The following is a 24159-nucleotide window of genomic DNA, read 5'->3' as shown; positions in this document are numbered from 1 at the left end:
TTGAGTTGAATAGGTAAGATACTTGAGGTAGTTTGTTAGGGAATAGTTTGGTGGATAGTTCATCCTGGGAATACTTCAGGATGTGAGAAGAAGCACAGTTTGAGGTGATCAGGTAAGATACTTGAGGTAGTTTGTTAGGGAATAGTTTGGTGGATAGTTCATCCTGGGAATACTTCAGGACGTGAGAAGAAGCACAGTTTGAGGTGATCAGGTAAGATACTTGAGGTAGTTTGTTAGGGAATAGTTTGGTGGATAGTTCATCCTGGGAATACTTCAGGATGTGAGAAGAAGCACAGTTTGAGGTGATCAGGTAAGATACTTGAGGTAGTTTATTAGGGAATAGGTTGGACGTTTGGTGGATAGTTCATCCTGGGAATACTTCAGGATGTGAGAAGAAGCACAGTTTGAGTTGATCAGGTAAGATACTTGAGGTAGTTTGTTAGGGAATAGTTTGGTGGATAGTTCATCCTGGGAATACTTCAGGATGTGAGAAGAAGCACAGTTTGAGTTGAATAGGTAAGATACTTGAGGTAGTTTGTTAGGGAATAGTTTGGTGGATAGTTCATCCTGGGAATACTTCAGGATGTGAGAAGAAGCACAGTTTGAGGTGATCAGGTAAGATACTTGAGGTAGCTTTTCAGGAATAGTTTGGTGGATAGTTCATCCTGGGAATACTTCAGGATGTGAGAAGAAGCACAGTTTGAGTTGAATAGGTAAGATACTTGAGGATGTTTGTTAGAGAATAGTTTGGTGGATAGTTCATCCTGGGAATACTTCAGGATGTGAGAAGAAGCACAGTTTGAGGTGATCAGGTAAGATACTTGAGGTTGTTTGTTAGGGAATAGTTTGGTGGATAGTTCATCCTGGGAATACTTCAGGATGTGAGAAGAAGCACAGTTTGAGGTGATCAGGTAAGATACTTGAGGTAGCTTTTCAGGAATAGTTTGGTGGATAGTTCATCCTGGGAATACTTCAGGATGTGAGAAGAAGCACAGTTTGAGGTGATCAGGTAAGATACTTGAGGTAGTTTGTTAGGGAATAGTTTGGTGGATAGTTCATCCTGGGAATACTTCAGGATGTGAGAAGAAGCACAGTTTGAGGTGATCAGGTAAGATACTTGAGGTAGTTTGTTAGGTAATAGTTTGGTAGATAGTTCATCCTGGGAATACTTCAGGATGTGAGAAGAAGCACAGTTTGAGGTGATCAGGTAAGATACTTGAGGTAGTTTGTTAGGGAATAGTTTGGTGGATAGTTCATCCTGGGAATACTTCAGGATGTGAGAAGAAGCACAGTTTGAGGTGATCAGGTAAGATACTTGAGGTAGTTTGTTAGGGAATAGTTTGGTGGATAGTTCATCCTGGGAATACTTCAGGATGTGAGAAGAAGCACAGTTTGAGGTGATCAGGTAAGATACTTGAGGTAGTTTGTTAGGGAATAGTTTGGTGGATAGTTCATCCTGGGAATACTTCAGGATGTGAGAAGAAGCACAGTTTGAGGTGATCAGGTAAGATACTTGAGGTAGTTTGTTAGGGAATAGTTTGGTGGATAGTTCATCCTGGGAATACTTCAGGATGTGAGAAGAAGCACAGTTTGAGGTGATCAGGTAAGATACTTGAGGTAGTTTGTTAGGGAATAGTTTGGTGGATAGTTCATCCTGGGAATACTTCAGGATGTGAGAAGAAGCACAGTTTGAGGTGATCAGGTAAGATACTTGAGGTAGTTTGTTAGGGAATAGTTTGGTGGATAGTTCATCCTGGGAATACTTCAGGATGTGAGAAGAAGCACAGTTTGAGGTGATCAGGTAAGATACTTGAGGTAGTTTGTTAGGGAATAGTTTGGTGGATAGTTCATCCTGGGAATACTTCAGGATGTGAGAAGAAGCACAGTTTGAGGTGATCAGGTAAGATACTTGAGGTAGCTTTTTAGGGAATAGTTTGGTGGATAGTTCATCCTGGGAATACTTCAGGATGTGAGAAGAAGCACAGTTTGAGGTGATCAGGTAAGATACTTGAGGTAGATTTTTAGGGAATAGTTTGGTTGATAGTTCATCCTGGGAATACTTCAGGATGTGAGAAGAAGCACAGTTTGAGTTGATCAGGTAAGATACTTGAGGTAGTTTGTTAGGGAATAGTTTGGTGGATAGTTCATCCTGGGAATACTTCAGGATGTGAGAAGAAGCACAGTTTGAGGTGATCAGGTAAGATACTTGAGGTAGTTTGTTAGGGAATAGTTTGGTGGATAGTTCATCCTGGGAATACTTCAGGATGTGAGAAGAAGCACAGTTTGAGGTGATCAGGTAAGATACTTGAGGTAGTTTGTTAGGGAATAGTTTGGTGGATAGTTCATCCTGGGAATACTTCAGGATGTGAGAAGAAGCACAGTTCGGTTGTTATCTAGGTGAATGAAGCCTTAAAGTGACTGACTTCAGGCTGGGTCACATTGGTTAAGACATCATTTCACTATATAATGAGGATATCTAATGGCTTAAACCTTGCTGAACGCCTTGTTGATAAAGTTTCCCTAATATTCTAAGCCTAAATAGTTTCATGAGCGGTTGTACTATAGGATGATTTAGTGGTCTGCCAATGACATATTTCTCTATGTTCATTAGAGAGAAGACGCCACAATCATAACTATTTCGTTGAATGCTTGATTGGCCATCAACAAAAGAATAGTCATCAGTATTCAAATCTTGACTGATTTCCATTTGTAGCTCTTCCCTGAAATGGTGTACAATTTTAGACTGTATAACTATCAATAATATATCATTCTAATCACTATTTACAAATTAATGTTTAAGTCCATGGTTAGCTTAAACGAACCTCAGATATTGCCGAAAGTCTTTAACCAGCCTTAAATGTGAGCTGCAACGATCTTTCATTCTTGCTGTCGAGCAAGCAAGGGAGTCAAAGTGCACAACCTGTACGAAAGAATATTATTAAAACCTCTCCGAGCTTTTCATTTATAATTCAATCATGTACTTTATAATTACATGTTATATGAATACATACAGTTATGTGTAAAATTGCGATAACATTAAATAGCAGAACTTCCCGGTTTAAATTTATTTGATAAAATTAAAGCATTGAGCGGTACAAACCTGCCGCACTCTGTTGTCAATGATGATCGTATACCAATGTGCACCAGGGTTGCCGACCATCACAATAATATCATGCATCATAGGATCTCCATATTTATCCATGTGAGCCTCGATAGTGAATGGAAGAACCATGTATTGTCTGAAATATATCGTTATAGGATGTGCATTCGATTTTAGCATACATTGTAATCAATTATTCAATTACTTGGACGAGTTCGAAATAAAATGGGAAGGAAAATAAAATAAACTATACCTAAGTCTAGTGAACGGTCTTTCGCCAAATGTGTTCTTTATGTAATCCCCGAGCGAACCAGCCTGACGTCGACCCTCTCTCCGATATCCACCACAGTAAGGTCCCATATTGTACAAAGTTGTACCCCCGATCTCTGTAGTCAAATCATCCTTAATCACAGCGATATATTTTGTGATAGTCGATCCGGTCAACCAGAGATCAGTGACCTGTCTGATGTTGTATGGATCAGGGTCCAACTCAAGTGCTGTTCTCGAAATAAAGCTTTCTCGGGAATTACCTCTGTGACCAGGTACTAGAGCCCTCCTGTATGCTAACAGCATTTCTGCACCACTAACAATATCAGTAGTCGGAATATACTCAGCAGGAATTCCGACGTAGATCTGGTTGATGTGTGCACTGATATTGGCTGCTGTTAAACTTGAGTTCCTCTCAGTAGTTGGCTTCGTTTTCTTTGGTTTAACCGGCTGCTTTTTCTTGCGAGCTTTTGATTGATCCTTTTTGTCATTCTTTAAGGTATCATTCACAGTCGCTTTAGCCTTCTTTGCAGCGTCGGTTTCATACCATATCCTCTCATTCTTCTTCTTCGTCTGTCGTTTCTTGCCCTTTTTGTTTGATTCTGGCTGGTCATCAGTCTTCAGAGTGATCCCTGCTGCTATGATAGGTTTACTCTTGAGTCTTACATACTCATTAATAGCCAGACGGTCAACAGTTATCCGTGATTCGTCAAAGTTGACTAAATGAAGTCCGTCAAGAGTCTTGCACCTGCTCAAAGCAACATAAATCTGACCAGTTGCAAAGATCATACTGCCTAAGTCGCAAAACACGTGACTCAGAGACATGCCCTGCGCTTTGTGGATGGTAAGGGCGTATCCGGTACTGATAGGAAACTGTCGACGATGGAGGTATGAATCTTCGAACAATTTAACTTTTCGAGTATCCCTCGTTATTGTAACAACGCCGTCAATCCCATCAAATTCTACTAAAAGTTCCTCAAAAGATACAATTTTTGTTACTATGCCCATAGCACCATTTACTAGCCCTTTCGCTGTATCAATATTCTTTCTAAGCATTATTCGGACACCCTCGCTCAAGAAAAGACACTTTTCCAAGTCAGCCGTATTTCGAGAGTCCCCCAGTTTATCGATCTTCAGAACTGCATCTAATGCCCGTTTTTTGTCAGCATTTGTTCTACCGTCAACGTCATCATCTGCCTCAACCTTTATTGCCCTGGGGAACAGTTTTTTCATGACTGTCATATTGAAAGAATCCATCATGTTCCTTTTTGGCAATAGACAAACAGTGGTAGGGAACTGTTCTTGCAAACTGAGGTAGTAATCAACGATCTGATCTAAGTGTTGATTAGGTAATTCGCATTTTCTGACTGGGATAAGTCGCTCTTGTAGAATGTTGATATCATCTTGACTTTGGCGACCAATACGAATCCTGCCTAGTAAAGAACTCCATTTTTCATTCTCCTCTCCTTTTTGACGCTGATTGATGGTGAGTTCGTCGTACTCGAAGTTCCCCCACAAGTGGCTAGGGATTCTAAGACCGCCTGTTAAGTTGTGAACATCATCCCCGGACAAATCCTGAAATGGCCGTTTTCCATGGACAGGAGGCAACTGCAGTAGATCACCGAAAACAATTACTGTTTTACCGCCAAACAACTCATCGGCACCGAAAATCTCCTGTAATCTCAAATTGATTGACATCATCATCTCTGCTGACACCATGCTGATCTCATCAATTACGAGCAAAGCTAGATCTTTCAGTACAGTTCTTGTTTGCTGCATCGAGTTCTTCTTGAGGGCGGCGTATTTCGGCAGTTTTTCACCATGCTCAACTGGCAAACTGAAAAGACTATGCAGTGTTTGCCCTCCCACATTAGCTGCAGCAAGCCCCGTTGGTGCCGTTAAGGCAATATCAGTGGATTCGTCAAACAGGTTTTTCTGAACCCAAAGATATCCTTGAAGGGCTTTTATCAAATAAGATTTTCCTGTTCCACCAAATCCACTTACATATAAATTGAGAGGTCGACTGCACTCCTTGCCAGTGCATTCTTTGTCCCTGTGTCGAACCATATGCTCAATATGTTTGGTGACTTTAATGTATACTCTTTTTTGATCTTCATTCAATGTTTTGACGAACGATTCAAGTTCCCCATGAGACTTTATTTCGCTTCTATCGTTGACTATCTCAAAATCTCGTAGGCCGGATCTAAGACCTTGATTTCCGAGATTGATGTCATCCTCAGCCTGTGAAGGAGTTGCTGTCCCAGATGCTGCCATTTTTGCTTCTGCTTCCTTTTCCATCTTCTCTCTAGCCTTTTCAATATTGATCTTCTTGCTAGACATTTCCTTGAGCTGTGAAAAGTCCTCGACAGCATCAAAAAACGCATCGCTGTATTTGTCGTGAGAGTTAGCGATGTCTGCTTCATTTCGCCATGGCTTATAAAGAGCTAACATGCTGTAATAGAACAGCTCAGGATCAGTTTTTACTGAATAGTTGTGATGGTAAATAACAGGTTCTTTTTTTCTCCGTTGAAGAGTTCGTATGTATTTTCCACTTTCATCCTTGATCTTGATGTACTTTTCTTTCTCTTCTTTTTTTTCAAACTTTTCAGGTTTTCCAATCACTTTCTCGTACCTGGAGACGAAATCATACAGTGACATGTTTTCGAAATCCTTTGTTCGAGGTCTATTCGGATAAAAAACGTGTACCCAATCATCAAAAAATACATTGGTGCTGTCAGGTTTCTGGTTTTGTAACTCATTTAAGCTTCTCAAAACCCTAGTCCGTCGGTCTGGAGTGGTTGTTGGTAGCCACACAAACGTTTCTGAAGATCTCCAGAGTTCACCACTGTTTTGAAGGATCCTATCAGCTGCTTCATGTGCCCCCATCTCGCGGGATTTAAGAAGCTGGAACGCAAACTTGGAGAGATTCTGATAAGATGTTTTAGACAGATCTTTCAGGTCTGCTTCATCTATGTCGATAACACTTGTCTCCCCCTTGGTGATGTACTTGGTAACATATTGTGTGATCGAGTAACTATCTTCAGCAAGAAATTGAATGTCCATATTACCTTTCCACAGAAACGATAAGATGGGATTATAATCATTAATTCTTCTTTCTTCTTCAGTTCTCGGCAAATCGTACAGTCTCTGTTTCATCTGTTTAGTTTTCCGTCCAATAACACTCGACAAAACATCATGCAGAATGAATTTCTTCGACTTTGGCCTTGGGAACCCAAATCTGCATGCAACTTTTGTTTTTGACTTAGTTGAAGAAGCTGATTCGTTCTTTGCCTTTGATGAATTATGAGACTTTTTGAATGCCCTCAAGCAATACGATCGGCATGAATGATCTTGGTAGCTTCCCACTACATCGGATAAGGTTGCCTCATTCACTGGGTCAGGGAGTTTGCACGTGATGTGTTTTTGAATAAAGCTTGCGACCTCCGCGTCAGAACTTTTACCAATCAGGGGGCTTTTATCAATCCATAAAAATGTGTGAAAGTGAACAGTACCTCGAGACTGATATTCATGTCTCACAAAATGTGACTTAACTTTTCCTAAAGGTTCGGCATCAATAATGAACTTCAAAAGTGCATCGAATCTTTTGTGGATGTAAGTGGATGTTAATACAGGGTCTTTGTTCAGTAATGCAGAAGGAGACAGGTCATCCACATTAGGTATGTCGCTGTTGGCATCTTTTAGGTGTTGATAGATAGATAGATATTTATCCATGTGAGCCTCGATAGTGAATGGAAGAACCATGTATTGTCTGAAATATATCGTTATAGGATGTGCATTCGATTTTAGCATACATTGTAATCAATTATTCAATTACTTGGACGAGTTCGAAATAAAATGGGAAGGAAAATAAAATAAACTATACCTAAGTCTAGTGAACGGTCTTTCGCCAAATGTGTTCTTTATGTAATCCCCGAGCGAACCAGCCTGACGTCGACCCTCTCTCCGATATCCACCACAGTAAGGTCCCATATTGTACAAAGTTGTACCCCCGATCTCTGTAGTCAAATCATCCTTAATCACAGCGATATATTTTGTGATAGTCGATCCGGTCAACCAGAGATCAGTGACCTGTCTGATGTTGTATGGATCAGGGTCCAACTCAAGTGCTGTTCTCGAAATAAAGCTGTCTATGGAATTACCTCTGTGACCAGGTACTAGAGCCCTCCTGTATGCTAACAGCATTTCTGCACCACTAACAATATCAGTAGTCGGAATATACTCAGCAGGAATTCCGACGTAGATCTGATTGATGTGTGCACTGATATTAGCTGCTGTTAAACTTGAGTTCCTCTCAGTAGTTGGCTTCGTTTTCTTTGGTTTAACCGGCTGCTTTTTCTTGCGAGCTTTTGATTGATCCTTTTTGTCATTCTTTAGGGTATCATTCACAGTCGCTTTAGCCTTCTTTGCAGCGTCGGTTTCATACCATATCCTCTCATTCTTCTTCTTCGTCTGTCTTTTCTTGCCCTTTTTGTTTGATTCTGGCTGGTCATCAGTCTTCAGAGTGATCCCTGCTGCTATGATAGGTTTACTCTTGAGTCTTACATACTCATTAATAGCCAGACGGTCAACAGTTATCCGTGATTCGTCAAAGTTGACTAAATGAAGTCCGTCAAGAGTCTTGCACCTGCTCAAAGCAACATAAATCTGACCAGTTGCAAAGATCATACTGCCTAAGTCGCAAAACACGTGACTCAGAGACATGCCCTGCGCTTTGTGGATGGTAAGGGCGTATCCGGTACTGATAGGAAACTGTCGACGATGGAGGTATGAATCTTCGAACAATTTAACTTTTCGAGTATCCCTCGTTATTGTAACAACGCCGTCAATCCCATCAAATTCCACTAAAAGTTCCTCAAAAGATACAATTTTTGTTACTATTCCCATAGCACCATTTACGAGCCCTTTCGCTGTATCAATGTTCTTTCTAAGCATTATTCGGACACCCTCGCTCAAGAAAAGACACTTTTCCAAGTCAGCCGTATTTCGAGAGTCACCCAATTTATCAATCTTCAGAACTGCATCTAATGCCCGTTTTTTGTCAGCGTTTGTTCTACCGTCAACGTCATCATCTGCCTCAACCTTTATTGCCCCGGGGAACAGTTTTTTCATGACTGTCATATTAAAAGAATCCATCATGTTCCTTTTTGGCAATAGACAAACAGTGGTAGGGAACTGTTTTTGCAAATTGAGGTAGTAATCAACGATCTGATCTAAGTGTTGATTAGGTAATTCGCATTGTCTGACTGGGATAAGTCGCTCTTGAAGAATGTTGATATCATCTTGACTTTGGCGGCCAATACGAATCCTGCCTAGTAAAGAACTCCATTTTTCATTCTCCTCTCCTTTTTGACGCTGATTGATGGTGAGTTCGTCGTACTCGAAGTTCCCCCACAAGTGGCTAGGGATTCTAAGACCGCCTGTTAAGTTGTGAACATCATCCCCGGACAAATCCTGAAATGGCCGTTTTCCATGGACAGGAGGCAACTGCAGTAGATCACCGAAAACAATTACTGTTTTACCGCCAAACAACTCATCGGCACCGAAAATCTCCTGTAATCTCAAATTGATTGACATCATCATCTCTGCTGACACCATGCTGATCTCATCAATTACGAGCAAAGCTAGATCTTTCAGTACAGTTCTTGTTTGCTGCATCGAGTTCTTCTTGAGGGCGGCGTATTTCGGCAGTTTTTCACCATGCTCAACTGGCAAACTGAAAAGACTATGCAGTGTTTGCCCTCCCACATTAGCTGCAGCAAGCCCCGTTGGTGCCGTTAAGGCAATATCAGTGGATTCGTCAAACAGGTTTTTCTGAACCCAAAGATATCCTTGAAGGGCTTTTATCAAATAAGATTTTCCTGTTCCACCAAATCCACTAACATATAAATTGAGAGGTCGACTGCACTCCTTGCCCGTGCATTCTTTGTCCCTGTGTCGAACCATATGCTCAATATGTTTGGTGACTTTAATGTATACTCTTTTTTGATCTTCATTCAATGTTTTGACGAACGATTCAAGTTCCCCATGAGACTTTATTTCGCTTCTATCGTTGACTATCTCAAAATCTCGTAGGCCGGATCTAAGACCTTGATTTCCGAGATTGATGTCATCCTCAGCCTGTGAAGGAGTTGCTGTCCCAGATGCTGCCATTTTTGCTTCTGCTTCCTTTTCCATCTTCTCTCTAGCCTTTTCAATATTGATCTTCTTGCTAGACATTTCCTTGAGCTGTGAAAAGTCCTCGACAGCATCAAAAAACGCATCGCTGTATTTGTCGTGAGAGCTAGCGATGTCTGCTTCATTTCGCCATGGCTTATAAAGAGCTAACATGCTGTAATAGAACAGCTCAGGATCAGTTTTTACTGAATAGTTGTGATGGTAAATAACAGGTTCTTTTTTTCTCCGTTGAAGAGTTCGTATGTATTTTCCACTTTCATCCTTGATCTTGATGTACTTTTCTTTCTCTTCTTTTTCAAACTTTTCAGGTTTTCCAATCACTTTCTCGTACCTGGAGACGAAATCATACAGTGACATGTTTTCGAAATCCTTTGTTCGAGGTCTATTCGGATAAAAAACGTGTACCCAATCATCAAAAAATACATTGGTGCTGTCAGGTTTCTGGTTTTGTAACTCATTTAAGCTTCTCAAAACCCTAGTCCGTCGGTCTGGAGTGGTTGTTGGTAGCCACACAAACGTTTCTGAAGATCTCCAGAGTTCACCACTGTTTTGAAGGATCCTATCAGCTGCTTCATGTGCCCCCATCTCGCGGGATTTAAGAAGCTGGAACGCAAACTTGGAGAGATTCTGATAAGATGTTTTAGACAGATCTTTCAGGTCCGCTTCATCTATGTCGATAACACTTGTCTCCCCCTTGGTGATGTACTTGGTAACATATTGTGTGATCGAGTAACTATCTTCAGCAAGGAATTGAATGTCCATATTACCTTTCCACAGAAACGATAAAATTGGATTATAATCATTAATTCTTCTTTCTTCTTCAGTTCTCGGCAAATCGTACAGTCTCTGTTTCATCTGTTTAGTTTTCCGTCCAATAACACTCGACAAAACATCATGCAGAATGAATTTCTTCGACTTTGGCCTTGGGAACCCAAATCTGCATGCAACTTTTGTTTTTGACTTAGTTGAAGAAGCTGATTCGTTCTTTGCCTTTGATGAATTATGAGACTTTTTGAATGCCCTCAAGCAATACGATCGGCATGAATGATCTTGGTAGCTTCCCACTACATCGGATAAGGTTGCCTCATTCACTGGGTCAGGGAGTTTGCACGTGATGTGTTTTTGAATAAAGCTTGCGACCTCCGCGTCAGAACTTTTACCAATCAGGGGGCTTTTATCAATCCATAAAAATGTGTGAAAGTGAACAGTACCTCGAGACTGATATTCATGTCTCACAAAATGTGACTTAACTTTTCCTAAAGGTTCGGCATCAATAATGAACTTCAAAAGTGCATCGAATCTTTTGTGGATGTAAGTGGATGTTAATACAGGGTCTTTGTTCAGTAATGCAGAAGGAGACAGGTCATCCACATTAGGTATGTCGCTGTTGGCATCTTTTAGGTGTTGAAGTAAATCCTCCCAGTCGTACTCACTAGGGCTGAAAGTGGCGAAAAACGTAGGTGGACCAAACTTTTCTATTTGTGCCTTCAGTTTTGCACGCGTACTTTCCCAGTAAGCCTGTGTATTTGGAACCAATCTTAATACTTTGTTTATCCTTTTCAATAAGGCTGGATCTTTCATTTTGATTTTGTTGAGTAAAGACGCCGCATCTAAGTTCCCCATTCCTTGTACATTCTTCAGTGTAGCGAAGATACTTGATCGAACTTTTCTACGCTCATTCTCCCCTGCTAAGTGAAACAGATGCTGTATATTCCTTCGAGTAGGCCCATTGCTGGACATAAGCCTAGACTTTTCATACTGCAGTGGTTTTGCTTCTTCACCTCTAAAACCCCTCCTTCCGCCAACACCCCAACTAAATATTTCAGGAAAAGCCAGAAGGTCCAACTTTGTGTCTGCCAGATCAACAGGATCATCATCTAATCTCAACAACCTGTATAGATCATCCATTAACTCAGGATTGTCGTCAAGGATATCCATACCAGTGACGGTAAATTCTTCGATCAAGTTCTTATAGTCTTCTTCAGTCATCTCTTCCATCATTTTCTTAGGCCCCTGTTTATCTCCATCGTCTGATTTATCGTCCTCAAAGAAAATATTTGGATCTGAATAATCCTCTGCTGCTGAAGAAATCTTTGCAGATGAACCTGAATCTGATGGCATATCAGAGGAATCGTCACTACTTTCTGTTCCTCCTCCAATTAAGTCAAGTGATTTCTCGCACTTAAAGCAGCGCCCATGTAAAAGTGAGTTTGATAGTCGCTCAGAGTAGAAAACGTCTAAACTGCGGAGAACACTGATATCACAGTCCTCAAGATTAACTGGTTGGTTCTCAGGTGAAGGTGTTTTGCATTTCATGAGTCTTTTAAAGGCTGCAATTGTTGCTTTCAAATGGCTTTTGCAATGTTTGCAATGAAGGGACTTGACTAAAGCAGTGCCGATATGGTCAAGTATATTTGTACTATAAACCATATTTTTTGATCTAAAATGGGCCCTTTCTTCAGCGGGAATTTCTGGGGGTTTGGGGAATGTTTCCGTACAAAGCTTAGTCTCGTCTTTATTCTTCAAACCGATTACTTCATGGACCCCAGCACAACTTCTCATTTCCTCTAGAGCCAATTCAAATTCCTCGAACCTCTTATCGAGGATATCTTGGCAGAGGGTAATATGCTGATCACACTTTACGCATATACCATCGCATCGTTCTTCATTGTCATTAGCTTTTGCATATAGCCCCTGTACTTCACAGTGGGCGTCATACAAAGCTGCCGACCGTTTTCGAATTTTCAACGTCAACGATCGCGAGGGTTTGGAAAAGTGTGATATTCCTTTGCTTGACTTTTCTTCAATTTCCTCGTAGCATCCATCACACATCTGCCGCTCCTCTTTCATGGAATCTAATAGAGAAAGAGTTTTCACTTTCGTACTGAAAAAGAAATTGGCTCCCCAGCTTGCCCTCAGTTGATGACTATTCGAAACCGCTTTCACGCTTCCTTTCGTGTTCCGCCTAGCTTTCTTTCGGAGGGGATGGTTGGAGATTTTATTTTGAACACAGCAGGCGCATTTGTTGATTTTAATTGAGTCATCTTCTGCAAGCAGAGCCGTCCTCATCTTTGAAAAGGCTGTAAGGATTGCCTGGATGTTCAGCAGCTGGTAGCCTAATGTGGTATTTCCCAATCGTAACAGTTGAATGATTCTATCTCTGTAATTTCTGACATCTTGATGGCAACGAACACAGAGAGAACCGTTACTGTTTAGCATCCTGGCCATATGCACCACAGATTTCAGCGCAATAACTTTTCTCCTACTGCTACAACTAGACATCTCTTTTATTCGGACCATTTCTTCGTCACTGACTGTTGCAGAAAACTTCCATATATTCTTAAAAGATGGATCTTCATCTTCGATGCCCAATTCCATGTCCTTTAAATCGACACTGGCCACGATCTTTAACGGTTTTAAATGCCCATCACCGCCTTTATCTCTGCACTTACTCTCGTCGAAACTAATTTCACTGTCGCCTGATTTACATGGAATTTCATCAAAACTGATCTCCATACTAGAAGAATTGTTGGATGATATAGCTGATTTAGTCGATGTACTACTAAGTCCAAATAAAGAGCCATTACTTGCTAGATCATCGTCGTTGCTGCTCATGTCAAGTTCACATAAACGCTCAAGATGTTCGTCATTTAAATCGGCAGGATCTTCTTTATTTTCATTAGGTAGCATTTCAGGTAATGACATGTCAATGTCTTCAGATGTGTTACTGTTCTTATGGCGGGCTCTCTTAGAAGACGGTTTGATAATTGACTCAGCGCTAGATAAAGAGGAGGATATATCGGAAAGATCTTTAGCTTTTTTACTGTTCTCACCGCAGTAATCAAAGCTATCAAAGAAGTCAGTTGGAATCGCTCCCTCTCCATCTTCAATATCGCTATCGACCTCACACATCATATCAAGAATCTCACCCTTTGTTGGAACTTCAATTTGTTCATAGAGAGGGTTATTCTTTACTAGCCATTTTAGTGCAGTGATAACTTTATCAACGTTAATCAAAGTTTGCCAAACCTTCCTGTCTTTATTCGGGAGACCATGAAGGACGATGAAAGTCTTTGGATTCAACAGTCCAGGCATTTCTCCAGCTAATTGCTTAGCGTTCACCTGTATTGGGACTGGTATGTGGACACTGAATCCTTTTACTGCAGACATTTTCTCATTATTTGGCCGATTTCCAACGCTTGGTCCTAGCTTCAAAAATGTTTGGAACATTGAAATTTGCCGTATGAACATACATTCAAACTGGGACAAATCTGCTATTTCAATAGGAACGATCCCTTCGTTCATCCCGTTCCTCACCGATATTCTTGGAACTTCTCCTTTTTCCATTTTAGTGTGACAGTAGTTGCAAATCCTTTTGCCTACTAACGTGTCAACATATACACCTCCCATTCTAAGCCATTCGTCGGATTGCAGATAGCGGAGGAGAAGCATGTACTCGGAGTTGACGATGGTCACTTTCTTCCATCGAGATGTTATGGTTTTGCACTTTTTAGAGTCATCCTCCGTAAGCCTTCGACAAGAAATGCAAGGCACTGTATGGTTAGCGTTGATTGTAGTTAGATATTTTAGGTATTGTTCAGGAAAGTTTTCTTCCATGTACTGCTCATTGATGACTTGTTGCGGTCTCTCAACTTCGAATGTTTTTTCTGCAATAGGAGGTTCGTATTGTAGTAGTTTGAGTAGATATTCGATATCTCCTGTTGCAGTTGCAGTATCTAAGTCGGACACAAACTGATCTGCTGTTTTCATGTCATTCACAGCCTTATAGAGAGTTCGAGCGTTTTTGTAGTGGACGCTCAATTTTCTCAGCAGAACAAGGTCACTGGAGCACTTGTTCTTTGCTTCACTCCTTAAACAGCTTTCAGGATGGTTGCGGTGTCCAACTTTTAAGGTGTACATGTCATTGGCTTTCAAATTTCCACATTTGTTAGACGCCTGTACGAACTTTCTGCAATTTCTCACTTCTACATTTCTGCATCTTGCCAAGTAATCTTTGAAGCGATTGGCTTCAAAATAGCCAGCCGGAATGCAGTATTCAGTACATATTTCACTTTTTCTCAATTCCTCTCTGCTCTTCTTTGAACTCTTGTTATACCGAAACTTGAATTGCTCCCCCATTGCTAAAGCTGTAGAGAGGAAAGCGAGGTTCCACACCTTTTCTGTGACATTTGTAGCCAAGGATGCTGTCAAAACGCTTCTCTTCAGATATATCCAGTTTTTCCTCGTTAATGAGCTGTTCTGATGTCAAGTTCAACTTATGACAACGGCCATACAAAACTTTTATCCACAGATCCCGGCTGTTTAAGATCCTCCTCTGGAGCTGAGATGCAATAAACTTCTTCTTATACTGGTTGTTCCGTTTAAAATTGAGAGACGGGTACCATTCGTTAATGATGTCATTCGCAAGGCGATCATTCAAATTCTCGATCATCACTCGGTTGACAGCATTTTTCCACATTAACTTGCTTTTCGATCTCATGAAAGTTTTCGTTCTGAAGGTGCCTTTTCTTGAAATATAGGATATATTGGGGAGGAAAACACTTTTCCTAAATCCCATGATCCTCTCCTTGTGTAGCAGGAATTGTAGTTTTTTACCATTACGTGTCGTGTGCTTTCTGATCTGTTTCATGGCATCTTTCCTCGTCAAGCAATAATCTATATCGTCTTCGAATTCTTCCTCAAATTCTTCAAACAGTCTGTTTCGACGATATCTAGTCCTTCTAGATTGTGACATTTTCTCTTTCTCCGAATCTTCATAATCCTTTCTTTTCTTCTTGAACTCAGGGGCTGATCTATACTTACTGGATGCTTCTTTGAGTGAGGATTTGCCAGCGAGAGATGATTGATATCGACTAGATGCTTCGTTACGCGAGGATTTTCCAGCGAGAGATGATTCATATCGACTGGCTGCTTTTTTGAGTGAGGATTTGCCAGCGAGAGATGATTGATATCGACTGGCTGCTTTTTTGAGTGAGGATTTGCCAGCGAGAGATGATTGATATCGACTGGATGCTTCTTTGCGCGAGGATTTGCCAGCGAGAGATGATTCATATCGACGGACTGCTTCTTTAAGTGAGGATTTGCCAGCGAGAGATGATTGATATCGACTGGCTGCTTCTTTGAGTGAAGACCTGCCACTAGGAGAAGAAAGGTATTCACTCAGTACATCATGACCATGCGACCCCGACTGATATTTAAGGACGTCTTTTTTATTTAACTCTTTGGCGTGGTCTTTGTTTCTGTAATGATCTTTAACTTTACGGATTGTTTGCTGACCTCCTGGTGATTTCCTATAACGGAAGTTCCTCAAAGTACGTTTTAGTTTACTCGTTAAACCCGGCTCTTTTTCACTTTCAATAGCATGTTTTTCCCCATCGATATAAAGTATAGTATCACTCTTATCCTCACTAACAATGTCATCTACACAAGACTCTTGTGTTCTGCTTTCTTTTTCTGAAGTCGGGTCTTCCTGCTGACTCTCTATCAAGGATACATCTGCGAGAGAACTATCTTCTTCGATAGAAATAGAATCTGAAATATACACTGCAATATTAGTACAACGATTAGGTATGTAAAATAGATCATTAAAAAGTAGCACAGTATAGTAACAAAAGTTATGTGATTTTATACAGTCGCTGTAATGTGATCGAGAGTGGCTTCGACAAAGAAAGATGCGTTTTATCGGCCCAGAGGCACATATTAAGTGCGGTAAAAAATCGAAATTATGCGGTACCGCACCCGACTATAAAGGTAAAATGTGTGGTAGGGTGCGGTAAATGTTTACCAATTATGCGGCAAATGTGCGGCGATTTTTTCGAAATTTTTGCGGGAATTGTGCGGTTTTCTTTTCTCAAGGACTTTGGAAATTCTAAACGTATAACCGCCGCTCTTATCAAAAATAGGTCTGTTTATCTGTTATACTGAGGGTGTAGTTCTTTAATAAGACCATGATTGAACCTATATTGAGATTCAGTTATCTGAGAACAGTGACTTGATCTGGTAGAGATCAGGAGACAGTTATTTGAAGACGCCTCTTGATAGAGTCGATCAGATCCCATGCGTGATCGCAATTTATATGTGACACGCTTGTTGGCATTGATCGTCAGTACTTGTCTGTAGCTGTTCGTTTCTTTAGGAAACGGTCCATGACGTTGTGATATGATATAGAGTAATCAGATGATGTGGTGAAGTTACGAATGATAACTGATACACTATAATCGAAGTACGGTAACGACGAGGGTTCCATAACGGCCTGGGTCACGGTCCCGAAAGGGCCTGGGTAACGGTCCCGAAAGGGCCTGGGTCACGTGGTAACCGGGTCACGTGGCCTAGGCATGAGTTCCAAAAGGGCCTGGGAAACGGTCCCGAAAGGGCCTGGGTCAGGGTCCCGAAAGGGCCTGGGTCACGTGGCCTAGGTATGAGTTCCAAAAGGGCCTGGGTCACGGTCCCGAAAGGGCCTGGGTCAGGGTCCCGAAAGTCACGGTCCTAAAAGGGCCCGACTTTTAACATATTTTGGTTTTTACACTCGAAAATCGTAACGCAAAAATTTCAAAATTATGCGAAATTACGCGGAAAATGCTAGATTATGCGGAAATACGCAGAAAATTACAAAATGTGCGGAAATGTGCGGAAAACAATAAATTATGCGGAAATGTGCGGAAAACGGTAAATTGTGCGATGCCGCACCCATCGCACCTAATATGTGCCTCTGTAATTATCGCATTAATTACTTATGAGTACTCTTGACAACAAAATGGAATTTTACTCAAATTGATTTCTTATTTCTTTCGTCATATTTATAGCTGCTTAAGCAGCTATAAATATGACGAAAGAAATAAGAAATCAATTTTTTATTGATTATTGGTGTCATGCTCAATATTAGTCATTTTTTAGTTTAAAATTCCATGCCTCATCATTTTGTTGGACATAAGCGAATATTGATCAATCAATCGTATAGTTTCTAATGCTTTTTATTTACCTTTCTGCATAGGTCTCTTAGCGTTAGGGTTTTTGGGTTTCCTTCCTACCCGTTTTTTCTTTGAATTTCTCTTGAAGGTTTTCTTGTCTGTCAATTTACTGTCGGTTCCTCCTCCTCTCATGTTCACGGTGTTAAGGCACTGAAGGTTAAAATCATGAGAAGCACACAGTGGATTGAAAATGAATAAAGAACGACGATTTTAAACTTGCGTGATTTTTAAAACTTTGTCATAATGAACTGGATGGAAATAGCGACGTTTGTATTTTAAAGCAAATGGCATCGTTAAAAGTAATGCGAATTATTAAACGCTGATAGTTTGCGGACTTACTTGTTGTCCTCTTCTTGCGGTCCTTTCTTTGTTTTTCTTTTCCTCTTCAGTAGGAAACGCCGCTCCTTGATTTAGAAACGCCGCTCCTTGATTTAGAACTTCAAACCGATTGTGTGTGTCAATCTTTATTAGCATTGACTCTTGAACGTGTTCAACTTTTCCATCACATTGCTTATCATCCTGTAATTGTAAGTAGTGCCAGTGCTACGGTACGGGCAAAGATTCAATAAGACTTTTCAAACAAACTACCAAACTTTGGTCCTGCGATTGTATCTACTGAAAGCCTCAAAGATAATATTAATATTTCTTTACTGAACAGCTTGATGGACAATGTTCACAATTGAGAGCAATTATGGCATTTTCATTACTTATAATCTTATTCGAAGTGAAGCAAGCAAAAAGCCTCAAGTAAACCATTTTTACTAACTCACCTTGGTGAAACTGGATTTTCTGTGATATTTACGATTATGAGTCCTTTTTATAGTCTTCCTCCAACAAAATTTCTTTTGAGATTGACGGCGGTTTGTCTGAAATAGATGTCACACTAAAATGTAACGTCTTAAATGTTATATTGGGTTTAAGTTTGATAAAATTTCACCGTAATCTACGTTTAAAAACACATATTATAATTCTAGCTTAATGAATAGTACTGGTATAAAATAAAGAAGTATAATTCAATTAAAACTAACATTGATAGTCTTGCTGCTGCTGCTTTCGCTATCAGAGGTTTCATCATTTTCAGTTTTACGAGCATTAACCTTAGTGGGTGCCCATTCATCAAAATTATTTGGTAATTTTGAGACGACTTCACTCCAGAGTTCCTGGCGAATACGGATTTAAAATATGTCTGTGTCAAATTCCGAGTCCGATGCTTATTATCCATATAATTGAAACATGTTCTCATAGTAGAAAGCTGCGCAAAAAACACGATTACAAACTTGTTGCTTTAATCCATGTGCAGAGATAGGACCACACAGTTCTGGGAACTCGATATCACGATTCGCAATTAGCATCTCCTCAACTTCGCTCTCCAATTGCCCCTATAATTTAACAAGTGTCAATTTTTAGCCTTCATGCCATTATAAGTAACTGAATTTTTACTGATGAACACATTGTGATAACTGTAACAAATATTCAGGAATTATGTGACTTTCCCAATCCCAACTTAGGGGTTAGAAGGGAATCCTCATAATTTACTATAGGTAAGGTAAAGGGTAAAATCGTTGTATCGATTAATAGTATATAACTCACCCATCCTGTAACCTTTGGAATCTGCACTAAACAGACAAGGCAGGTACAGGATTGACCATTAGTGCAATTTGCAATGAAGTGTGCAACTTTCTGAAATGATTATTTTTATTTACACTGCTGCTTTTTGCCAATCAAACAAATCTCGAATTCACATTATATGCACAATAAAAATATAATATGACCGCTGAACGGTGCAGGGCGCTCAGCCTGTAAAAATCTGGGATCCCTAGGGAAATGATATGTAACTATGGAAATTTTGTAAAACTAAAACTTATTTCCTCACAGTAGGTCAGTAGCTTAAGTTAAATTGAGATACTGTTATTACTATTAGTGTTATTGGACATACCTGTCTTTCAATTCGATCAGACAAAGCATTCGTGAGCAAAGCTTTAGGTCTTGACATGTTGGCAACTTGATATTCACTGCATAGATTTTTGGTTATAGAATCGTCCAATCTTGATACTGATAGCTAACCTATTATGAACGACAATAGACAACATCTTACAAATATTGCACTAAGTGTATGGAGGCAAATCGGCTAATAATTTTAAATGTAAATACAAAGTGCTATCACAAAAAACATGTCACGGTCAAAGCAAGAAATCAATTCAAGCAAAGCGATATGCCAACACTACCGTCCAAATTAAACCCACCGACTACTTCCTGTGAGAAATGTGTCATCTTCAACACAGTTCTCACAGGAATCTCAAAATTTTAACACGTAATTTAAAATAGTAGGGCTTCAATTAAGGTAATGTAGCAGCCTGGTGCCTCGCTATCAGCACGGTGCCCGGTGCAGGTGGGCACCGTGCATTGACGTCAGCGAAAATTTTAAAGTCTGAGACGCCGGGGCGATAACAATTATTCACCTTTCATTGTATGGTTGCCGACCATTGATAATAAATTAAATTAGTTTAGTGTGGACATCTAGATATAAGTGTTTGTGAATTAAACACGCTGAAAATCAACCCAGTCTCGAATTACGACTTATGTCATAACCATGACCATTGATACTATTTAAAAAGCTAATTCCAACAGACTTTTATTTTTATGAACTGGGCGAAGACATCAAAAGCACGGCAATTACGTGGACTGCAGGCATAAATACATTTATGTCTGCTCTTATAACGTCTGACAACGAAGGTAGTATTATATCGGATACGTGAAATTTCCCCGTTTCTCACGTGTGTACTTTAAGTGGACATTACATGGCATAAGCATCAAATGTTCTAATATCGTATTTAAGTCATATTTGTAATACTTAGAAACTTTCATTGAATAGCGAGCTGCGAGGTTATTTCTACAATTTCGAAATTTTATCTATTAAAACATTTCCTTGTGTTGCAGAAGTCACCATATTCTTTATCACTAACTGGATATGCTCTTTATACTCAATTAAGTTGGTATTGCATTCATACACTCCATTTAACTGTCTTGTGAAAGCAGAAACTAATTGAAATCGAGAATGAGCAAAATTCTCAACTTTCGCACGTGCAAACTTTGAGCGGACGTTGCGTGCGCATCCAATATTAAATCGCCTTAAATTTTTGCATGTAATTGTTTTATATATAGTTTGATAAGCATGCAAAGTTTCAAAGTATTTCAAGAAGAACTGTTATCACAACGGCACTCTAAAGTTGACAGAAAATGACGAAAACAGCAACTTTCAGTGGTTTTAGCAATTTTTTATCAATTTGGGCGTGTCCCCACGTGTGCAACTTTTCTATTTTCGTCTTCAAAACTAGCCTAATGCACAATTTATACCTATAGGAAGCAGAACTGAGCTCCACAACCCAATGCATGGCCCAACACCAGAGAATACTAAATCGCAAAATTGACGTTTTTATAAAATAATTCTTCAAAAAAGCACAAACTTCAATGACGAATATCTTTATGAAGGAGCAAGCTAGAAAAACTTTCCGGTAGATTTTCAGAATGCTTGAACAATTATCTAAGATGAAAATTTCCTCAGATTTTGAATACAATTACTTTTTAATGGTGTAAAATCATTTTAAAAGTTATTACTTTGTCAAAAATCAAGTTTTAAAAACGGTTAACTTGATGACGTCATCAAGGGGTGTTCATGACGTCAAATAATTTGTTTATACAATGTAAACTAAAGTGTAAACAATTATTTTCAAGACCTGTGGTCGGAAATGGCTGTATCTTTTATACTTTTGAATCTATGGACAATTAAATACAGGCTACAATTGACTGGCAAAGCGTCTATCCCTGAATATATATATATATATATGTATATATATAGATAGATATCACGACAATCTGTCGTAAAACAGGGGTTCTAGAAAACCCACTTCCCGATGTTCCTGAAACCTGAAACTTTTTTTGCAGTCGATTTGGTCAACGTCTAGACGCCCTGAAAAATTTCAGATCTCTAACTCGATTTTAACATGGTTACTAAGGCACCTGAATATGGCGATTTTGGGTTTTTTACCGAATTTCGTATAACAGTGCTGGCGAGTATTTTATGCAAATTTCTTAAAAATCTCAACATAACTATTTTTTATTCCTGTCATCTTTGACATCAAATTAGAATGTTTTGAACTAAAAATAAATCTGCTGAACGACTTCCGATGAGTCTTAATGCCTGAAAAACTCCTGCCGGAGGCGGCGGCCTTCGGCCGCCGCCTCCGGCCGGAGTGCACGCTTCGCGTGCACGAAAGAGGCTTCCAACGTGTACCAAAGGGGGTATAATAGTAAAGGGGTTATAATAGTAAAGGGGGTATAATAGTAAAGGGGGTACAATAGTAAAGGGGGTGCATAGTATACCCCCAATAAAGACAACGCTCGTGCTTGCCAGCACTGTGATATACCTACAATTAGAAGATTTATATTCTTCGTTAAGATTTACATGATGAACTATATTTTTCACTCAGATTCGCAAGATAAGCCTGTTTTAGGACTAGTACATGAATTTCCATCCAGATTGGTCAAAAATTGGCTGAGCTATGAGCTTTAAAAAATATGCCCATATTTGGGCATACGCTTTTGCCCAAATTCGCTTTTGCCCAAATTCGATAAAATTTCAATATTTTTTAATGAGACTAATTCTATGTGAAAGATATAACTCAGTGTTTGTTGAATATAGTGGATACTAAGTAAAAAGACCTCCATGAACAAAATTGGGAAAATTGCACATAATATCTCGGTTCGGAATACTAGCCAAAATGACTTCATTAAAATTGAAATAACTCCATCAGTTTCAATATTTTTTCAAGAACTTTTTGGAATCGATTAAGAATTGCATTTCAAGCTTATTTTGGGCAACAATTTTTGATGTAGGCCTCCAAGGAGATAGGGATATATTAAAGTATATTAAAGTATATTAAAGTATATTAAAGTATATCCCCGGGTCAAAATCGGGAAAAATCCTACATTTTAATATACTTTAATATGGTTGCCCCCCCCCCCCCAATGGATCCTTAGCTACTCCCTAGACTAGGTGACACTGAAGACTAGGCAGTATCTAGATAGCCCGACCACTGTCCGCGGACAACTGTCCGCAGACAACTGTCCACGGACAACTGTCCACGAACACCTGTCTACCAGATCATATTACTGCATAATAACAGTATCCCCTGAATCAAGCAACAGGTGTTTGTGAATAGTTGATTGGTTACCAGATCTAAGAATGGTATGTAAGGGTATCTTGGATACAATTAGTTACGACTAGCACAATTAATTGTAGCGTAGTAAATTACTGGATCTCTCGGATATAATTAGTTACGAATAATATTGATTGTAGCGTAGTATATTGCTCAATGAAATAAATGATTGATGATTACGATTTAAATGTGGTTCGTTTTTGGTGAAGTCGTTCGTTTTTGGTGAAGTATTATCAGTTGCCATCATCAGCAACAACAACAACTATTCCAATTCCTGACATGGTACTCTTCTGTCTAATGGACGAAATTAATGGACCCACGGCCTCCCTAGACAGGTGTTCGTGGACAGTGGTCGGGCTATCTAGATACTGCCGAAGACTAGAGGGACTAGAGGGACAAAGGATCATTTCCCTGACTGAAGTACTCTCTTTTCATACATATCTTTATTTTCTTTCTCATGATTTCTATAGATCTTATCTCTGATACCAGATAGAAGAAAACCAAACCAATTTCAATGAGAATTCGAGTAATATATATATGTAGCTTACTATTTGTTAATATTGCAAATGTCATTCTAGACTTCAATCTAAAATTTATTATTGCAATGCAAATCAGTGGTGTAACGACCGCCCCCGCTACCCTGCTAGCAGGGGGGCGGGCATTTTCCTGGATTGTAGGTCGTCGTGAACAAAATATTTGGGGTACCATTTTTGCTACAGGGGGCGGCAAATGGCTGTAGGAGGTGCCAAAAAAAGTACCCAACCTTTTTTTTTTTAGGGACATAAAATTTTAGGGGCGGAAAATTTTTTTTGCGGGTGAAAAATTTCGGCGAGCAAAGCAAGCCGGCTCCGGATAGGGTCGGCAAATTTCAATCAGCAGGGGGGCGGCACAAAGTAAAGTTACGCCACTGATGCAAATGTCATTCTAGACATTCAGTCTAGTACAACTACAAGATGGATCTAAAGACCATCATACTTCCTAAATTTCTAACCGAAACGTTTTAGCATCCAAGAAACATGGCGTCAGAAGACAGGGGATGCTGCGATAAATGTGCCAAATTGTTCATCATGATGATCAATATCGTCATTGTCGTAAGTAAATATTTAACACAATGTTTCCTCTGTGATTGAACTAGATTTCTTATGAGTGGTGCACAAGATACTTGAAATTGTATCTTGCTGCTTTCTGCTGATCATATCTCTTTACTTTATTAAGATTGCTTGTTACAAATCATGTCAATTGTACATGTACAATGTACAATGTACAATGTACTTGTGTGTGCATATGACAGTGAAGTACCAAGTGGACTGAACTGTTGTGAAAGCTTATTAGTTTTAAAATTGATCAATTAATTAAATAATTAATGATGATGCTCCGAGTAATAGTAGTAGTA

General features: G+C 39.6%; 3 protein-coding genes across 8 annotated transcripts in view; 1 reads left to right on the top strand and 2 right to left on the bottom strand.

Annotated features, from left to right (window-relative positions):
• LOC134821691 (unconventional myosin-Ie-like) overlaps positions 1–24159 on the bottom strand; it is a 122871-nt gene that overhangs the window by 50318 nt on the left and 48394 nt on the right. The gene's annotated exons all lie outside the window — the stretch shown is intronic.
• Positions 1–24159, top strand: part of LOC134821690 (tetraspanin-6-like) — an 87354-nt gene that overhangs the window by 50267 nt on the left and 12928 nt on the right. For 4 of the 5 annotated variants that reach the window (XM_063832401.1, XM_063832397.1, XM_063832399.1 and 1 more), the window contains exons 1-2: positions 21231–21241; positions 23769–23857. In XM_063832401.1, the coding sequence (XP_063688471.1) occupies positions 23783–23857 (75 nt within the window). In that variant the 5' untranslated portion in view covers positions 21231–21241; positions 23769–23782. Of the gene's footprint in view, positions 1–21230; positions 21242–23768; positions 23858–24159 lie in introns of those variants that run through there. The other variant, XM_063832398.1, reaches the window with a different exon arrangement.
• Positions 14665–19636, bottom strand: LOC134821914 (uncharacterized). Its single transcript, XM_063832742.1, has 8 exons — positions 19487–19636; positions 19141–19230; positions 18828–18929; positions 18579–18710; positions 18321–18416; positions 17890–18069; positions 17562–17700; positions 14665–16114 (listed from the first exon to the last, which is right to left on the bottom strand). Exons 1-8 carry the CDS (start codon positions 19541–19543, stop codon positions 14673–14675), a joined length of 2238 nt encoding a protein of 745 aa, XP_063688812.1. The 5' UTR covers positions 19544–19636; the 3' UTR covers positions 14665–14672.

The sequence above is a fragment of the Bolinopsis microptera genome, chromosome 10 (assembly GCF_026151205.1).
Source record: "Bolinopsis microptera isolate Bmic1 chromosome 10, MBARI_Bmic_1.0, whole genome shotgun sequence".
Classification (NCBI taxonomy): domain Eukaryota; kingdom Metazoa; phylum Ctenophora; class Tentaculata; order Lobata; family Bolinopsidae; genus Bolinopsis; species Bolinopsis microptera.
The sequence above is the reverse complement of the archived record's forward strand: the minus strand, read 5'-3'. Positions and strand labels throughout refer to the sequence as shown.

Bases quoted from the DNA above. Each gene is read 5' to 3' on its own strand.
- LOC134821914 (XM_063832742.1), bottom strand. From the start codon at position 19,543: ATGTCAAGACCTAAAGCTTTGCTCACGAATGCTTTGTCTGATCGAATT. The intron at 17,701-17,889 runs GTAAGTCCGCAA...TTTAACCTTCAG, and splicing joins CCGCAAGAAGAGGACAACAA to TGCCTTAACACCGTGAACAT. The intron at 16,115-17,561 runs GTAAATAAAAAG...TGTATATTTCAG, and splicing joins TAAGAGACCTATGCAGAAAG to ATTCTATTTCTATCGAAGAA.